Genomic DNA, 17,164 nt, shown 5'->3' with positions numbered 1-17,164 from the left:
AGCGCTCGTGAATAAGACGGCCCGGAGGCACTGCTTTCTTTCGCTCTCCATTTCTTATGATACCACGTCGAGCCTCATAAAGTCACTGTCAGGAATAGAGAACAACACATTAATATATGACTTTTTTGCTACTTTATCCTAAAGTTACCGTCACCGGAGGCGGCTAACATGCAATGCCAGCAATTCCCATTGTGACCACCTTCCTAGAGCATTTTCTTGTGGATCGTGCTACTGCTTCGCCCCCTAACATGACAACTGCTGCAAGTTCCCCATCTCTCGAGGTTGTTTGCGCCTGGCCGGTTTCCGGTCAATACGGTCCGGGGACCCGAGTCCTGTAGGTTTCCTACAAAGAGATTGGCAATGTTACCATGGTATACTGACGCTCACTCTAGATACTATGTGTTGATTGCAGCCTGTGTCGTCGCTCGCAAAGTAGAATGGATTCGGAACGCCTGTCTGGCCGCTGTGTTACTCTTCCCCGCTATCGCAGCTCTTCACGGGATTGTGCTTGCTGCGCTTCATGTCGACGGTGAGTCTAATGACCCTTTTGCTACGGGTTGATGTTTCCCACCTGGTCTGACCCATCGAAATGATCAATGAATCTAACACTTGATAGGCGCTGTCGATATGGATGTCTATGGGGCATTCCAGCTGTGCGCAATCGGCATCTTAACCGCCCCAGCGACCGTCAGGCTGTCCCGGACCTACTTCAACAACCCCGGCCGTGATATAATCTTTCTTTGGACAGTCCTTCTCCTAGCTGGGCTAGTGAGCTTAATTGTGGAATTCATGCGCCTCAAACCCACTATTTGCCCAGGTGACGACCCAGCAAGCATTTACTGGGCCTCAACATGGGGCAAAAAAGGTGGTGTGTTTAACTATGACTCCAACTGCAGCATTGCTTGTACCACGGAGAATGGCCCAGTCTCACCGCTGCGACTAAACGCAGCCAACAATATCTACGTGATTCCAGTGCCATATGAGCTGTCATTCAATGCTACTACGCTCATTGCGGCTGCATGCTGCATCCCTGCCATTCTGTCGTTGGTATCCATGTGGATCAAAATCTTGGACGATAATTGGGAGAAGTTCTCAAATGCAAAACTTAAGCAAAAGCCAGATGAGCCCATTCTGGGAACCAATGGAGCTACCATCAACCACATGACTGGGATTACCGACAAGTTAAGCAAATGGTTAGCTCTCGTTGAGATACCGGTGTTTGCTGCAGCAGTGCTGGCAATTCTCGTCAAAGGCGAGATGAACTTTTGAGTAGGCCAATGAGCCACCAAACAGAGCCTATACAAAGCATTGGTAAGTAAATGCTGTGCCTTATCTGACCTTGGCGATTGAAGACACAAATGGCATAAATTTACTAACAGATGAATCTTTAGGTCAATGGGCGCCAATCGTTGGTACTGCACTCGCTGTGTTGGGATCACTGTATCTCCTCCTCTCTGCAGATATGGAAGCCGCGGGAAAGGAAGATGGGCAACAAGAAGAGACTGTTGCAGGAAAATGCCCAAATTGCGATTGTGCTGTTTCAGACACCGGAAGCAGTACTCGACCAGACTCCAGAACAAGTGCCGAGAGACAGGAACCCGATATTGAAATGACAGCCATACGCCGCCCTACTACCAATCAAACCATTACCACTCAGCCCGATCTAGGAAGACGAAAGGTTGCCCGCTTCTTTAATACAGCAAGTAATATTATGACCGCCAAAGCCCACAACCAAATCGAGAAAACGGGGTTCAAACCCGAAGCGAAAACAACTTACCCCGAGACCCCGGGAGAAGAATACAAAAACATACATCTCCAAAATCAGAGAGACAAATACAAAAGGTCATCTACACCCGATAACCGATCAAAAGCTGGGAGTTTCATAAGCAGCAGGGATTCCGTGGATAATGGCGAAGGCAGCTCAAGGAGGCCCCGGAGTCCAACACGTCGTTCAGTGCCTACCCCAGCTGCCTCGCGGCCAAGATCCCGTCAAACTCACTCAAATTCGCTCCCAAGTGGAGGAATATTTGAGACATCAACTTTGCAGTGTCCTCCTGTGGCCGCGCCTGGGGGGTGGAAACGACAATTGAGTCCGTTCGGTATAATGCCGATCTCGCGAAGTAGAGCACCATCTATTTCCGAGGTCAGTCCCACAACTTCATCACCGGGGCTTCAGTTTCCCCCGGAGATAGTGATATCCGCCCACGAAGGTAGTTGATTGTTTTGTCTATGGTGTTTTTGGGCTCCGATGTTTCTTTGTTGGACGCGGCTAGTTCGCTTTACGATTCCATGAGTTTATTATGTCTTGGGTAGATATTTGTTGGATTAAACGGTGTATATATACAAGGTTGCTTCATATCACAGCACATTCATGAACAAAGCGTTATCTCCATCCTCGCGCCCTTTTCAAATACCTTCCCTGAACCAAAGTCCGAAAACATTAAGATACATATATTGCAAGAAATGATCAAAGAGAACAAGTATACCCCATCAAATTGAGAAATATATCTTGAAAAGTCGAGGTATTATTATATCAACTGCCATTGTCCTCCAGAACTGGATGTTATTCACACACCCCGGCAAGACCGGATAGCCATCCGGTCTACCCCCGCCCGATACATCCCCAGAAACAACCACATCCCGGCAACCCCTAATCATACGATACTATCAAATGGCATCAAATTCACCTGATAACGAAACACCTAACGGGCGGCCCTCTAAACGGCGTCGTGTATCCGTCGCATGTGATGCATGCCGAACCCGCAAATCCCGATGTGACGGCAAGCGGCCCAGCTGCTCGTTATGTCAGGATTTGGGGTTCGTGTGTGTTTATACGCCGCCACCAACAGCCGCTAATATCATCGTGCATAAGGACTATCTTCATGGGCTTGAAGATAGGGTAAAAAGGCTTGAGGAGTCATATGGGGCTGTGAGGGGTGATCTGGATGGGTTGGCGAAAAGGGTTGATGATGGGCCCGAAAGGGGCAGGGAAAGGGAGTCTGCTCTCTCTGGTCGAAATGCTAAAGAGAGTCAGGATGAGACGAGGATTGCTGCACGAATGCCTGATTTGATTGGGACGGAGGATTCAGTCGATGGTATGGGTGCGGTTATTTTTGCTGATGAAGAAGATTCCGGGTTCTTTGGTAAGTGTATCTGCTTGATTAAGGAGTTCTAGATTGTTAAAGATTTACTAGGCCCTTCTTCAAATATTGCATTTCTTCGACATTTGTCGAGCGCTATTGTCCAACCGGGGTATTTCCCTTCACCTGGCGCCGCTGAGGGTGGCTTCGTGAATGCATCGAGACCATCATCACCACTACGCCAGGGAGGTCAAGATCGGCGCATGCAGGTGAACATTTTTGCTTTACCGCCGCAGGCAAACACTTTGGAGCTCATCGAACGCTATTTCTCTAACACAGGGTTGCTATTTCCTTACATATACCCACCCGTCTTCCTGGACACATATCACCAGATGGCACGGGAGAACTTCAATGGGGTACGGAGGACTTGGCTTGGTTTATTGAACATGGTTCTGGCTATGGCTACTATCACTGCGATTCCTGGAAGTGCGAGTGCAGATGCTCGGATTAAAGAATCGGATGCCTTCTATCAGTGTGGCCTTGGTTTATGTGGGAGTGAAATCTTGCGAGGGACAACCCTAGAAGTGGGCGAGTAACTCTCAACTTTTGCTTTCCTCTGAAATATTTTCCTGACTGTGTTTCCCTAGTTCAATATTTGCTTCTGATGGGCCAATACCTCCAAGGCACGCAAAAGTCAGTACAAGCATGGACTGTCCACGGATTGGCCGTCAAAGCCGCCCTTCAGCTTGGATTACATTCGCGGCATGCATCCAGAGTCTTTTCTCCTATTGAGCAGGAGATGCGAAAGCGGACTTGGTACGGTTGTGTGGTTTTAGACCGGTAAGTCGCTAAGTTTCCATCACGCCAAACATATGCTGACAATGTAGAACTCTGAGCATGACTTTTGGCAGACCGGCAGCTATACCAGATAGCTACGTCAAGCTCGAGCTGCCCATAAAACGGGAATTTGAAAATTCAACAGGACTTGTGGATGACGAGACAGCGGCCTTGAGCGTTGCGTTCTTCAACTCGACAATGTAAGTGGTTAGGCTTGACACCCATGGAAGTCCAGTTTTCTGACATATACAAGTGGGCTGTATAAGCAGCTTTGGAACGTCCTAGAGCTTCTCTATAGCCAAAACATCGGCTGCGATGGTCCATTGCCGGTCAGCGAAACCGTGGCCCACATCTTCAGCTTGGAACAGCATCTGTTCTCCTGGGAACGGTCGCTTGCCCGTCCATTACAACTTATATCGTCGGCTAGCATTGAGAATCTGCCTCATGATCAGATGTCGTCCAATTCACAATATCTCTCGTTGAAGTTTCAAGTCATCCTGACCTTGCGATATCTTAATCTTCGAGTCTTGCTCCACCGCCCGATATTGGTCAAATTCATCACCGCTAGCAGGTCCCCTCATCGCGATTCGCAGGACATGAGATTGTTGCAACAGATTGGTATGAACAGCTTGCAAATATGCGCAGACTCCGCGATGGGGATCATTGATATCGTACACCGCGTTGTATCAGAGCCAGGATGGAAGCGCAGCCTCTTGGGAGCTTGGTGGTTCTCCTTATACTATAGTATGCTCCTAATTTCTCGCTCTGGAGTTCTCGATACTGACAGTTTCTAAGCTTTTAACGCGGCACTGGTCCTCATCGGAGTGGTTTGGGTCTATCGTGATACCAGCCTAACAAACTCGCCGATGACAGATCAAGCAAGCAAAGCCAGACAATATCCCGGTCGTGCAGTAGCAGCACTCTCCAGGCTCGATGAGGGAAACCGGTTGGTTGATCGATGTCGGTATTACTTGGAGCAATTCAGCAAGGTCTTGAACGATCCAGGTTAGTTCATTTTCCTTCTTTGTGTGACTGGGGTTATACTAACATTGCTGCTTATCAGAAACGAACTTCGATGCCTCTACTACAGCCCTGCCCACTCTCCATGGTACTCGAGCAGGTCTCACAGGGGACGAGTTCAGCCTCTCGCCATTTGGTATGGAGCTTGGAGAGTTCATGATGGATGGGGATCTTGTTGCGATGATGGATCGTCAGGGACTTCTTCCCGCAGATCCTGATTCGACCTTTACTGCTTGATCTCTGGTTGTGATAATTGTACTTATACCAATAATATATTCCATGGCAGCTGGTGTTGCTATGGCTCCCCTCAACCTATTCTAGCCAGGCACCAAGTGGTTCATTCCTTATGCATTCCGCCTATAGTGAATGATGCGAAAAGTATAAAGAGCATAGAGCAGCAATTTGTTTTTATTAATTGCTGTGCTCTCCATACTGGGGGAGATTCAATTTTCCTGTTATGGAGATATATATTTATAGCAGCGAACCGACAGTCTTCTATAACCGCCGCTTCCCCCTGCAAAAGCGCAGCTTAACGCTTGCTTCAGGTCTTCACCTATGATAAAAGCAGCGATAGGAAGAAAGACGATTGGATGGCAAAAATTATCAAGATTAGCTTCGGTAGGTATTACTTCCAGAATTAAATGTATCAACTACCAAATGATCAGTCATGACCCTTCAAGCCTCAAGCTCCTTTCTCCGCTCAAGTCTAGCCCGATACGCCATCTTTGAGACCAGTGTCGCCATTCCAGCATGATCGCAGTCAATATGAGGCTCCTTTTCCAGCAAGATATCACCCTCCTGTCCATCCCGCTTAGAGAAGTTGAAAGCCTTCGGCTTCTCACAGTTATACTGTGCATTAGCGGCACGAAGAAGACAGATCTCATTTTTCTTGCAGTCGTTATCGCAGCTCTCGACTTCGAACCCGCGAACACGTCTCGCCCAGTAATCTTGGAAAACGGTAGGATCGCGTTCCATGGCGACGGTGACGTTGTGCCAGAAAGCCGGACTAATCTCGGCTTTCGGATCGGTGAGCGGAGGAGAGATCTTGGATCCGTAGTCTGCTTTGGCGGAGTAATAGGGCACCCATTTTGGCTTTGTCTGGAAGGATGGATCGCTGATGTTGGCGATGTACTGAGTGTAATCCATGACGCTGAATGTGACTGGATCAATATCGTAGACGCGGAAAGAGGGTGAGCCTTCCGTGGGCGTCACCGCTGGGGCGACATAACCCATTGCAGTAGCCGTTTTCCAGTCTTGGTTGTTGTAGTCGGAGTATGCGATCTGGAACCCATCCCGGTGCGTATGACCATAGAACAGTCCTGCAATGGTGGCATCGTAACGCTGCACAATCTGATCGAAGTATTCCGAATGGTCGCGGAAGTGATCAGATACACCGGATGGAATGTGAGAGATCAGCCATGCGCGTTGGCCCGCGTCCTCGGCGGCCTGCAATTCCTTGATGAGCCATTCAAATTGTCCGCGTGGGTCTTTCTCCATTGGTTCCTGGTACATATAGAAGTTGTATATGTAGTAGAAGATGCTGTTGTAAGAAATGATGCGCAGATTGCTGTTAGGATGGACGGCTGAGTACGAGGCAAATTGATCCGCAGATTTGACGGAAGGAACGCCCGTGAGTCCATACCAATCTTCTGCAAGAGCCTCATACGCCCACTTGGGATCGGCTTCACTCGAAGCATCCGCCGGAAAGAGGTTGAGTGGTGCGGTGTCATGGTTTCCTATGGCAGCGTACACAGTGCCGATATCTTTCTCCATTGCACTGTACGTGGCATTGAGCCCTTTCAAAGCTTCAGCCTCGTCAACCAACCAGATATCGTGGGCCACCACATCGCCGGTGTAAACGGAGAACTCTGGATTAATGTCTGCGATAGCAGCATGCAGGCTCTCCTGGAGTATTTGTGGTGGGTCACACTTTGTGTTTCCAAATGGTCCACATGGGTGTTCTGTTTTCCCCGGTGCATATTTATCTGACCAAGATCTGCAACAGATGGGCTTGGAGCATTCGTAGCTGGATCCAGGCTCGTAGAGGAGGTCCACATGTGTATCGCTGAAATGGACGACCTTGAGCGGCGTCTTGCCGCTAGGTGGCGGCCTTGCTGTCTTTGGCTTGGGTGAAGGGAACTTCAGACTGTAAGGATGAACGTTAGGGTACTTGCAGAGCCCAACCAAACTAGCGCACATTGTCTTGGAGGCGTCGGAGTTAAGGTGTAAAGCTTTGAAAGCATCATGGAGCGCAGGACCTTCTTTGTTGATGATCCCGGTGCAGACATCTGGGTCCTCGACCTGTATACTTGTGATTAATGGAATTGAGCCAGTAAGCTCACGAGAATCGCCAACATACCTTGCTGATTTTGCATAACCCAGTGAATACATCGATCATGAATTTCTCACCAAGCCCTGCGGTAACTTTGATGCTACCAAGGAGAACCTGTAGAATTGCATATAGTCAGCTAAAGACCTTTATAAGCGAAGGAAGTGCCGAGCATAAGCATACCTGGCAAGCACCGCAGTCCACTGCATTCTTGAGGTCGTCCCAGATAGAAGAGATGGACTGCTCAACTAGAGTCTCGGCTTGTACCCCCCGGAGAGACGCCGAAAGCCCGAACGCCAGCAACCAGTTGTTGAGTCTCATCTTGACGAGGATGAACTAGACGAAGCGGCTGGTTTGACAAAGACGAACTTGGAAGCAGTCGGACCACTCTGTAACTTCCCAGCGTTGATGCAAACTCCTGGGCAGTCGGCATCTTAAATATCACGGGCCAAGAGCAGCTGGGCAGACCCTTTCGTACTTTGCCAAATAGAAGGTGATCCTACAGCTCGCTTAGAAGAATTGAATTAAAGACATGCAGCTACATACCCACATAGCGAAGATCTTGTTCGGTTCCGACATACCTAGGTACTCTTTTTACCATGTGATAAGCAGTAGAGTAGTATTCAGTATTCCCCTCGAGATATCTATGTGGTAATCGGTACATTTATTCATTACGCACAATGCGATAGCAGCGGGAATTAATAGCAGCCGATCGACCCGAGAGGGGCTTCTCGCGACTACATGCTGAAATAAGAAACGCAGCCAAGGAGCTAGCAGGTAGTTCCTTGTAACGTTGCGAAGTCGCTGATTTCAGGGGCTGATGATTATAGGCCGTTGAGGTGCTCTTGGCATGTTCGCATATACTCGGGAATTTGCAGTCTCAAAATAGGAGTCATCACGGTGTTCAAACGAAAATGTAGTAGCAGAATATAGATGAACAACCATATGCTTACCTAAATGTAGGTATGCATAGCACCATCAAGCTCATCCAGTGACAATAAAGATCATGATCGGATGGGCCGGTCCATCTTACCAATCGTTGTACATGCCAAGCTCAGTGTGCAGGATCCGTGGTGGATAACTTGATGAATCTGTCGTGCGGGCATAGGAGTCCGGTTGATTGTCCCGAACGGAGAATTGCAAGTGTTGATCTGGGGTAGAAGATCAATATCCATGCTCACATCTGCTGCTTGGATGTATGGAGTAAGGGAGCTTCAGCTCTTGGCCTAATGCATCACACTAAAAATTGGCGAAGAGATGGCTGTCGATCGCAAATATCCCAGAACCGCCGGTTTCACGCGGAAGTTCATCTGCTAAATCCCTCAGTGCAGCCTCGCAGCACTCAAGCAGATTTAATACAGGGGCTGCCACGTGTATTCCAACGCGTGAAACTTTGGGACTCGGGAAGATTGAAGGGCTCCTGTGCAGGGACCATGATCGACGAATTGCCTATATAGGCGCGGAGTAGGCGGCCCCTGACAAGATGCTAGCGCAAGTAATCTGCACGCGAAAACAATCACAATATCGTCGTATCACATCTCGGGAAGCTTGAACTGGTTGCCTGTTGGGCTGTGGGTTAGCTCGCTTTCGCTTTCGTCTGTTGTGCCAGGGATGTTCATTGGGTGAGCCAGCCAATATGTGGGGATCATCATTATGTTGGGACAATTCCTGGACAAGAAGAGTATTTGTGTAGCTGTGTAGCTCTGTATTTGTGTATTTGTGTATTTGTGTAGCATTTATAGCCTCGTAGACCGGTAGCCGTAGTCTTTTAAGAAAGGGTTAAAAAAAGTGGTGATTGGTGGACCAAAGCCGGGGTAGAAGGGTCCTAATTTTCTCTCATCCCCACATTCACTTTTGACATCTTCAACTTCTTTTTCTTCTCCTTTTCTCTTCTATCTCAACATCTCCCAAACATTGTAATCCTTGTTATTCTGCCTTTCATTTCTCTTCCGGTCCTTCAACACCCCCAGATTCGGACTCCGTCGGGGAACGAGACGATGACGCCTCCGCACACACGCGCCATTTCTGCCCGCCTACGACTACGATTTTACACTAGGATCTGAGCACTTCAATCGTCTCCACTATTCTGCGCTACACTTGGAATTGTTAGAACTGGACTGTCCGCTGGGACAGTCCACCATCTGTCAAATTCGTCATGGACGGTCGTCAACGAGCTACGCTGGGTGTTTCGATCACATTTTTCTCCATCGCCACTATCTTTGTCGCCCTTCGCTTCATTTCACGAATATTTGTGGTCAGAAAGATTGGGTTACACGACTGGTTGATGTTGGTCGCATGGGTAGGATTCCTCGGCTTGATCCCTGCATGTACCCGGGGATGTACTCCGTAGCGAGAACGGACTCGATCTATTGGCGAACCGGGCACATGATTGGAACCTCGTGCTAGAGTTCGGAGGCTAACCAGTCTGCAGATCATCGATTTTGGCTTTTCCTTCTCGCTATTCTTTGCTGTTCGGAAAGGTCTTGGCCTTCATTCGAGTGACATCAAGCCTGAAGATCAACTCGCTTTTAATAAGGCTAATTATGCGTTCACTGTCCTCTACGTCAGTTACAACTCCCCTTTGTCACTCCCCTTTGTTACTCCGCAGGACGATAATAAAAACAATGAGATACTGACAACCCTTTAGAATCCGGCGTTAATGGCCGTCAAGACCTCGATCCTTGTCTTCTACCTTACCTTTACGCGCACTCAGAAGGTTTTCCGAAATGCGAACTATGTCACTCTGATTGTAGTGAATGCAGCGGGCATTGCATTAACATTGGTCAATGTTTTCCAATGTAGGCCTGTCAGCGCAGTATTCCTTTCCGACACCCCGGCCCATGCGAATTGCATCGACATTGTCACCCTGTACCTCTCCTCGTCCCCAGTGAATATTATTACGGACCTTGCTATCCTGTTGCTTCCGATGCCGCTTTTGACAAAAATGCGCCTACCTTTCAAGCAAAAGATCATTTTAGTGATCACATTCTCCTTTGGTTTCTTTGTGGCTGTGGTCGATGTGGTTCGAATTGCCTTTCTTCAGCAGGCTGCCATTTCTCGTTCGCTCGAAGTCAAGTCAATTCATATTCAAAACGTCGGAGGGGTGGATTTCAGTTGTACGACTCCCTCATCTCCCATATTTGAGACTAAGGTGTCAATTGAGCTAACAGCGGGGATTTCGCAGGGTACGCGTCGCTATCTTTCATGTGGTCTGTCGTCGAAGTCAACCTCTCAATCATTTGCGGTTGTGTTCCAAGTCTCAAACCTCTCGTCACTCGTCTCGCTCCGAAATTGATTAGGGACACAAATGATGCATCATCAACTTCTTCGCCTCAGGCACTCTCTACAGGCGCAGCAGGGGAAAGTCGGGTTGCAGTGCCACCTCCGGCTGCAGTCCCGGGTTCGCAAGAATTTCCATCGCCATTGCCATTGCCATCGAGCAGCGAAGGAAATAAAGGTCTACGGAACCAAGTTGGTGGTGTCTCTGCCGGTCAACCTAGCTCCCGGGACTCGGAGCCTATAGGTATATTGGATTTCCTGGGTCACCCAGAAACAGCAGCCCTCGATACAGAGGGAGGAACCCATACTAGCGCATCTTATGCCCCGGATATCACTTTCTTCGATTTTGTCAACATGAAAAAACCAGAAAGTATGCTAAAGCTAAACAACAGGGAATCGATTACGCCAATTGCATTGACCACGCTACTATTCTTCCTTTGGGGTTTTGCATACGGCTTGCTTGATATTCTGAATTCCCAATTCGAGACTATCGTCCATTTAGGTTCATGGCATTCCTTGGGTCTTCATGGCGCGTACTTCGGCGGATATGTGTTCGGCCCTCTGCTGGTTGGCCAACCCGTCTTGAAAATATGGGGCTTCAAGTCCACGTTCATAACTGGACTTTGCATCTATGCCTGTGGAACCCTCATATTTTGGCCCTCTGCTGTTCTAACATCGACGCCTGCGTTCATTTTGTCAAATTTCATTGTCGGGTTTGGTCTAGCAGTTTTGGAGACTGCAGCAAATCCTTTCATTGCGCTATGCGGACCACTTGAGAATTCCGAGATCAGACTCAACATTTCACAGGGTGTGCAAGCTGTTGGAAGCGTCTTATCGCCGCTCCTGGCGAAACGAGTTCTCTTCAAGGATGTTCAGGATGTCGCATCTTTGGTTGACGTACAATGGGCATATCTTGGCATTGCTCTATTCGACGTGCTGTTGGCAGTGGCGTTCTATTATCTACCAATCCCCGAAGCGTCAGATGAAGATTTGGAAGAACTAGCAAATCGACGCCGAGAAGACAATATGACCAAAGTAATCGGTATTCCGGTCGTTTGGCTGACTCTCGGCCTGGGAATCTGGTCTCAATTCTTCTACGTGGCTGGACAAGAAGCCTTCGCGACAGCTCTCCAACGTTTCGTTATTGCCGCTCGTCCAAATTCATCACTCGCGCCATTCGATTTCCTGACCATCGGACACAGTGTTTTCGCCGTGGGCCGCTTCTTGGCCGCGTTTACGCAATGGTTCCTCAAACCACGCTGGATTCTGATGGTCAGCTACATCGGCATGATCGTCTGCTCCGTTCTTTGCATGAAAACAAGCGGCACGGCAGCAATCGTCATGGCAATGCTGCTCTACCTCTTTGAGAGCGGCGCATTCAGCATTATCTTCGCCATCTCCCTCCGTGGCACAGGCCAGCATACGAAAACAGCCGCTGTCTTGTTGACAATGGCAGTCAGCGGCGGCACCTTTTTCCCCGTTTGCCGAGTACGCGGCTTACCTCGCACACGGCGAGTCATTTTCCTTCTGCGTTACACTTGCGCTCTTCTGCGCCGGCGCCATCTTCCCCATCTACCTCAATTTCGTACCCGCCGTGAAAAAGCAAGTCGACCCTGTTCCAAACGAGTATCTCCGCCGACATCGCCGCCGAACTCGGGCCCCGGTCGACACCATGCATCGCGAAAAGGATAATCCTGCTCTTGGTGGTGTTCTTTCACGCCCGCGCAGTCTGGCATCGAATCCAGACCATCTACCTGATCTTCTACTCCCGGAGGAGATTCACCAAAACTCCCTTGCTCATGATCTTCCACGGCCTAAATCTAGCTCTAGCTCTAGCTCACATGCCAATTCGAATTCCTCCCGCAATTCTGGTTCGAAGCGACGGTTATCCACCAGAATCGATGATTCATGACCGTTGCTCAGCAAGCTTGACTGCTGTCTTGGTCTCTTTCTTTTCACCTCTACACCTCACCACATTTCCGAACCGCTTATATACCCTTTTGCTTTCTCTTTTGGGATTTGCGACAATGTTCTGTCACGTGTCTTCTCTGTGCATCTTTTGGGTGGCAATCCTTTTGTTCCATTTTTCTTTTGTAGCATTTCAGCGGCGGTGTTTCGACCAAAGGCTCTTCGGGTTCTTTCTTGGCTTAATTTTTGGTTCCACTACTAAATGATATTCGACCAATCTCATGGTCAAAGTTGGCTTCTAGCCGGAATCAATTCTTCTAATATGTAACTTGGATATTCGTTGTTGAACTGAGCCCAGACTGCTTGCTCAGGCAGTTTTGGCAGACTTCTCTCCGTCTGGCCTTTGTGGCCTTTGTTTCTTTGTTTCTTTGTCCCTATGAAGCTAGATAGATGGCTTTATGGTAGTCAGGGCTCTCTATTATTCTCAATCTACCATCCATTACCTCTCCTTCTCTCACCCATGTAAGCCTACATCAATCGCGAACCTTATTTGCATGAATATCAAACATGAATGATACCATCCCTACCACACGTGCCTGGGTTAGCGAACCCGACGGGCGAGGAACGTGGAGTATTTAATCTACTTGCGTTCTCACAATCGTCCTCTGTTGCTGGACATCCATCGCTCCAGATTTGCCTCCCAAATCAGATAGCGAATTCAGAAGATGGAGATCCAAATTCGATCTTGCTTTTTTGACGATACTCGGATCTGAATTCATATTGATGCTAGCTCTGGGTCAATGGTCTTCCGCAAGCTGCTCTCTCAAGGTAGATATTAAGTTACTTCTAGCTCGGTTTGATGTCGAAGCTGGCAGGACAGAAATTCCACGAGGCTGGTTATAAAGACTGGACTATCAAGCATGCCTTCTTCGCCAATATGGGGGGCTTCTTGATCGAGCCCCCCGAAACAGACATACCTTCGTTCCCTTTGGATGCGGAGCAGCTCTACGTCCTGGTTCAGCATGGTTATGTTGCTAGCTAGGTGGGTGAAACGATACCGGGCCAATAATCTCTCTTTCTGTTCTATTATAATTACCTCGGTAGACTGTTCACAATAGCGCAAGCCCTCTGGTTTACCTTAAATTGTATCTTTCGATTTGCTCAGGGTATTTTTGTCACCACTCTTGAGCTCACTACTCTTTCCTTTGTTCTAGTCTTTCTAATAACATCATACTGCTGGTATCACAAACCTATGTATGCTAACAGACCGATTACTTTGAAGCTCAATACCACTGTAGCTGCAATTGGAAAAGATCATCATCAAGGCCCCGAATCGAAGTGGTACGAAACACCACTTGAATACCTCTCGCGGAATGAGGGGTTTCTTGCTCGATTTTGGAGATACTACATTCAGATCCTACACTACATGCATATACCATTGACCACTCGGCCCCAGCGACGCCCATATGATCGCATTCCAGGTCATTATATACTAAATGTGGATACCAAGGCCGAGATAATCGCCACCCTGACAATTCTTTTCTTCAGCGCTATGTTTCTAATTGTGTGGAATTCTCATTTCCCTACCAGGACAAAGAAATTACTTTGGCGTATTGCCAACGTGAACACTATAACCTATGCATTGATTGGAGCGCCCCTTTCGTCGTACTTTCAGAAAACCATATTCCAAGCGAAGTTGAGACAAGAAAGGGCACAAGCTAGGTTGACGCGGAAACTAGAACTCAGAGGATGGATCGGTCATCTTGCTGCGAACCTCAGGGATATTCATCCTGATCAGGATCCTGACTTGGAAATTCCGCTTCGCGCGTTGATTCCAATTTCCTTTCTATGTGCTTCATATTGCGGGGGTCGAGGGTTTATCTTGACGGAAGACTTCATTGGATTGAGGAGTTTGCCGGAGAGTGCCTTTGAGACGGTTACATGGTCAAAATATGTACCTCGCTGGTAGTTATACGTGATTGGGTCTTGTTTATTTGTTGAAAATAGCCCCTGAATGTAACTTATAGGTCCCAGGTAGATGGTGCCACTATCGAGCAGTGATTGTACTAGGACAGTTCTCCCTGTTTGGGCTATTTTTTTTTGAGTATATATTCACTCTCCATTTTCTTCTAACTGGCTCATTGGGGACTAGGAACGGGCGGGAATGCAGGAGGAATGTACCAACGTCGGCTTTTTTTTCCCTACTATTTTCTTACTACGGAGTATTTTCCTATCGATTTTTCCCTTTAAAAAGAATAAGGAATACAAGCCGCATTAGAACGCGAAATAACTAAAACCATGAGCAAAAGCCAGAGCCTCCGTGCCGATCGCAAGACCCAAAAAGGGTGATCTCGGAGAATTTCCTGATTGAAACCAGTCATAGGCCGCGGAAGACCAAGGGATTCCGCAGGTGGCGATACTAGCGGAGAAAGCATCGAGCTAAAAAGCCAACTAAAAAGCCTATATGAAGGTTAAAAGGCTAAGAAGGTCCCAGTCTCAGCTACGCCACGAGATTATGTTTGCAAAGCCTCATCTAATACTCCGTAGTGCTGGAGTACAATATATGTAGATCTCTCGATTGGCTTTCCGGAGTAAATCGGTGATTGTTTTGGGCAAGGATTGGGTTATAAAATTCTAGACAAATCCATCTTACATATAACGATCGTCTCTAACCCCTATTGGGCCAACTATTTTGCAGAACAGGGCATTAAAATTAGGCATAAAATTACACACAAGGACTATTCTTGTCCAAAACTCAAAGAATACCATCCAAAGATACGGAGTACATGTAAAGACGCGGAACTCGTACCGGATTCTTTCCATGATATTCAGATCAAAAAAAAAAGTCGCCCCCTCAAACGCACAGCCATCACAGCGCCCAAGGGGCGGCCACCAACGGTAGCCCCCTCGGATTGGATCTAGAGAGCCCACAGCGGAACAAGCGCAAACCAGTGGGGTTGCAAGGGGATTATCGACTTTTAGAAAGACAATTCTGTTCATTGGTACAATTACCGGGTTTTCTTTTTTCGTTCGCTGGACCGAAATTATGTGAATTGTATGGAGTACTAAGCGGGAATGAGATGCACTGTTCAACCTGTACAAAGTACTCCGTACTCGTATTCGCTATCTACTAAACCAGACGAGTGGGATCGGCTTTAAGGGGCGAGTTTTATTTTTGAATTATTTTGGAGTTTTTGCCCATCTCGAAGGCGTAATAATTACTCCAATTTCTGGTTCTTTTTGTATCTTAGCCCCGAGGTCCTTCCGTAGCCACGGATGACTTCCGTTGTTCCCATGGGCGCTGTTGGAGAGAGTGGATTGACTCGCGATTTTTATATGGATTGAGTGTATATAGATGAAATATGCATATATCCAGCTATCCATCCGATCAAATAAAACCCGGACAGAAGAAAACCCCCGATGATGCAGCTCGCACGAGTCGCCCGTGACTAAATGCGGTGTTTTCGCAGAAGCCAGCACACATATCCCCAAGCCAGCACACATGCCAATGTATAGAATCTCCATATTAATGCTGGTGACCAAAAGAAGAAGCCGCTAGACAAAAGACCAAGGAAAGAAGCAATAAACAAGAACAAGATCGCTAGATATGAAAAACCAAAATCAAAATGCGGGTCTGATGGACGCCATGTCGCCGACCCGATGTGAAAAGACAAGAGTCGAAAGAAAAACAGTCCTCAGGGAACCTCTTCAGCCACGCGCACTCCGCGGCCGTGAATTCTGCGAGGACGAGTCGTGCATGCTATCCGGCGCCCGGGGACCAACCATCCAGTCCTCCATAGCGAGCCATTCACTCCAGCTGCGCTCGGCAGCCTCGATCTCGGCATCGAGAGCCCCCTGCAAAGGACGCAGGAACGGGATGGTCTCCAGCGGGGGGATGTCGTAGTCCTTTTTCACGGAGGCCCAGCCGCCGCTCTTTGCCGCGAAGAGGTAGTTGCGGCGCTCTTGCTCGTGCATGGGTCCCACGCCGCTGCCCCAGTCGTCGCCGAAGAAGCCGTGCAGCACGCCTGGGAAGTCCATGCCTGTTGCGACTAGGCGGCGGATGTAGGGGATCAATGAGATGGAGGGTGGGCCTGGTGGTTGTGTGTCGGGTGTTGGGATGTGGTTGGAGGAAGACGAGGATGGTGAGGTTGAGTTGAAGATTGGGTTCGGTTGGCGCTGGAAGGGGAGTCGGATGTTTAAGAACGTGGAGAGGGCCTGGACGGGGACGCTGTGTTGGGCATGATCTAGGAAGTAGCGTTGACAGCTTTGATAGCGGGGGTACCATTCAAAGATATCGAAGTTGTCGTCTGATCTTCCTGGTGAGGCGCCGGCTAGACCGATCATGGTGGCCGGGTCGAATTGCGGATGGGAGTTCTGGGAGTTCATGGATGGCTGTGGTGAAGGTGAGGGCGAATAGGATGTTGAGGTTGAAGTTGAGGTTGGTAGTCCTGGAGGATCTACTTGTCTATTTTTTTTCCGATGCTTTTCTTAGTTCGTGTTCTCTCTCTCTCTTTTTGCTCGTCTGTCGGGGCTGCGCCTCTTTTCCCGAGTTCTGGGAATCCAGTGGGGTCGAATTGCGGCCCCAAATTAAGTGAACTAGAGGGGTAGTTGGGATGAAAGGCAGACTGGGGAGGGATTGTTACTTGGAAAAAATATCCCTACCTCGACGAACTAGGAGAGATACTCGACGTCGTGAAGGGGAGGTCGGGGA

The 17,164-nt window shown here is 48.4% G+C and overlaps 6 protein-coding genes across 6 annotated transcripts; 4 read left to right on the top strand and 2 right to left on the bottom strand.

The window, feature by feature from the left end:
- Positions 1–173: 173 nt before the first annotated feature.
- Positions 174–2,218, top strand: N7471_011093 (uncharacterized protein; the record flags this gene model as incomplete). The annotated part of the gene is made up of 5 exons (XM_057283812.1): positions 174–334; positions 393–529; positions 617–1,193; positions 1,274–1,311; positions 1,392–2,218. The coding sequence occupies 5 exons, from the start codon at positions 174–176 to the stop codon at positions 2,216–2,218; spliced, it is 1,740 nt and encodes a 579-aa protein (XP_057130078.1).
- A 453-nt stretch (positions 2,219–2,671) lies between these two features.
- N7471_011092 (uncharacterized protein) lies at positions 2,672–5,174 on the top strand (the record flags this gene model as incomplete). Its single annotated transcript, XM_057283811.1, has 7 exons — positions 2,672–3,143; positions 3,195–3,668; positions 3,728–3,920; positions 3,968–4,117; positions 4,171–4,661; positions 4,713–4,922; positions 4,981–5,174. The coding sequence occupies 7 exons, from the start codon at positions 2,672–2,674 to the stop codon at positions 5,172–5,174; spliced, it is 2,184 nt and encodes a 727-aa protein (XP_057130077.1).
- A 438-nt stretch (positions 5,175–5,612) lies between these two features.
- N7471_011091 (acid sphingomyelinase family protein) lies at positions 5,613–7,587 on the bottom strand (the record flags this gene model as incomplete). The annotated part of the gene is made up of 3 exons (XM_057283810.1): positions 5,613–7,238; positions 7,297–7,383; positions 7,450–7,587. The coding sequence occupies 3 exons, from the start codon at positions 7,585–7,587 to the stop codon at positions 5,613–5,615; spliced, it is 1,851 nt and encodes a 616-aa protein (XP_057130076.1).
- A 1,834-nt stretch (positions 7,588–9,421) lies between these two features.
- N7471_011090 (putative MFS monosaccharide transporter) lies at positions 9,422–12,457 on the top strand (the record flags this gene model as incomplete). Its single annotated transcript, XM_057283809.1, is given in 5 exon segments — positions 9,422–9,565; positions 9,698–9,829; positions 9,914–10,379; positions 10,451–12,024; positions 12,035–12,457. The coding sequence occupies 5 exon segments, from the start codon at positions 9,422–9,424 to the stop codon at positions 12,455–12,457; spliced, it is 2,739 nt and encodes a 912-aa protein (XP_057130075.1).
- Positions 12,458–13,020: 563 nt separating this feature from the next.
- N7471_011089 (uncharacterized protein) lies at positions 13,021–14,422 on the top strand (the record flags this gene model as incomplete). Its single annotated transcript, XM_057283808.1, is given in 5 exon segments — positions 13,021–13,084; positions 13,145–13,281; positions 13,304–13,478; positions 13,572–13,707; positions 13,720–14,422. 5 exon segments carry the CDS (start codon positions 13,021–13,023, stop codon positions 14,420–14,422), a joined length of 1,215 nt encoding a protein of 404 aa, XP_057130074.1.
- Positions 14,423–16,161: 1,739 nt separating this feature from the next.
- N7471_011088 (uncharacterized protein) lies at positions 16,162–16,839 on the bottom strand (the record flags this gene model as incomplete). Its single annotated transcript, XM_057283807.1, has 1 exon — positions 16,162–16,839. The coding sequence occupies one exon, from the start codon at positions 16,837–16,839 to the stop codon at positions 16,162–16,164; it is 678 nt and encodes a 225-aa protein (XP_057130073.1).
- Between the last annotated feature and the right edge of the window lie 325 nt (positions 16,840–17,164).

The sequence above is a fragment of the Penicillium samsonianum genome (assembly GCF_028829775.1).
Source record: "Penicillium samsonianum strain IBT 33392 chromosome Unknown utg000007l_segment0_segment0, whole genome shotgun sequence".
Lineage (NCBI taxonomy): Eukaryota > Fungi > Ascomycota > Eurotiomycetes > Eurotiales > Aspergillaceae > Penicillium > Penicillium samsonianum.
Note: the sequence above shows the minus strand (reverse complement) of the source record. Positions and strands in the feature narration are given on the sequence as shown.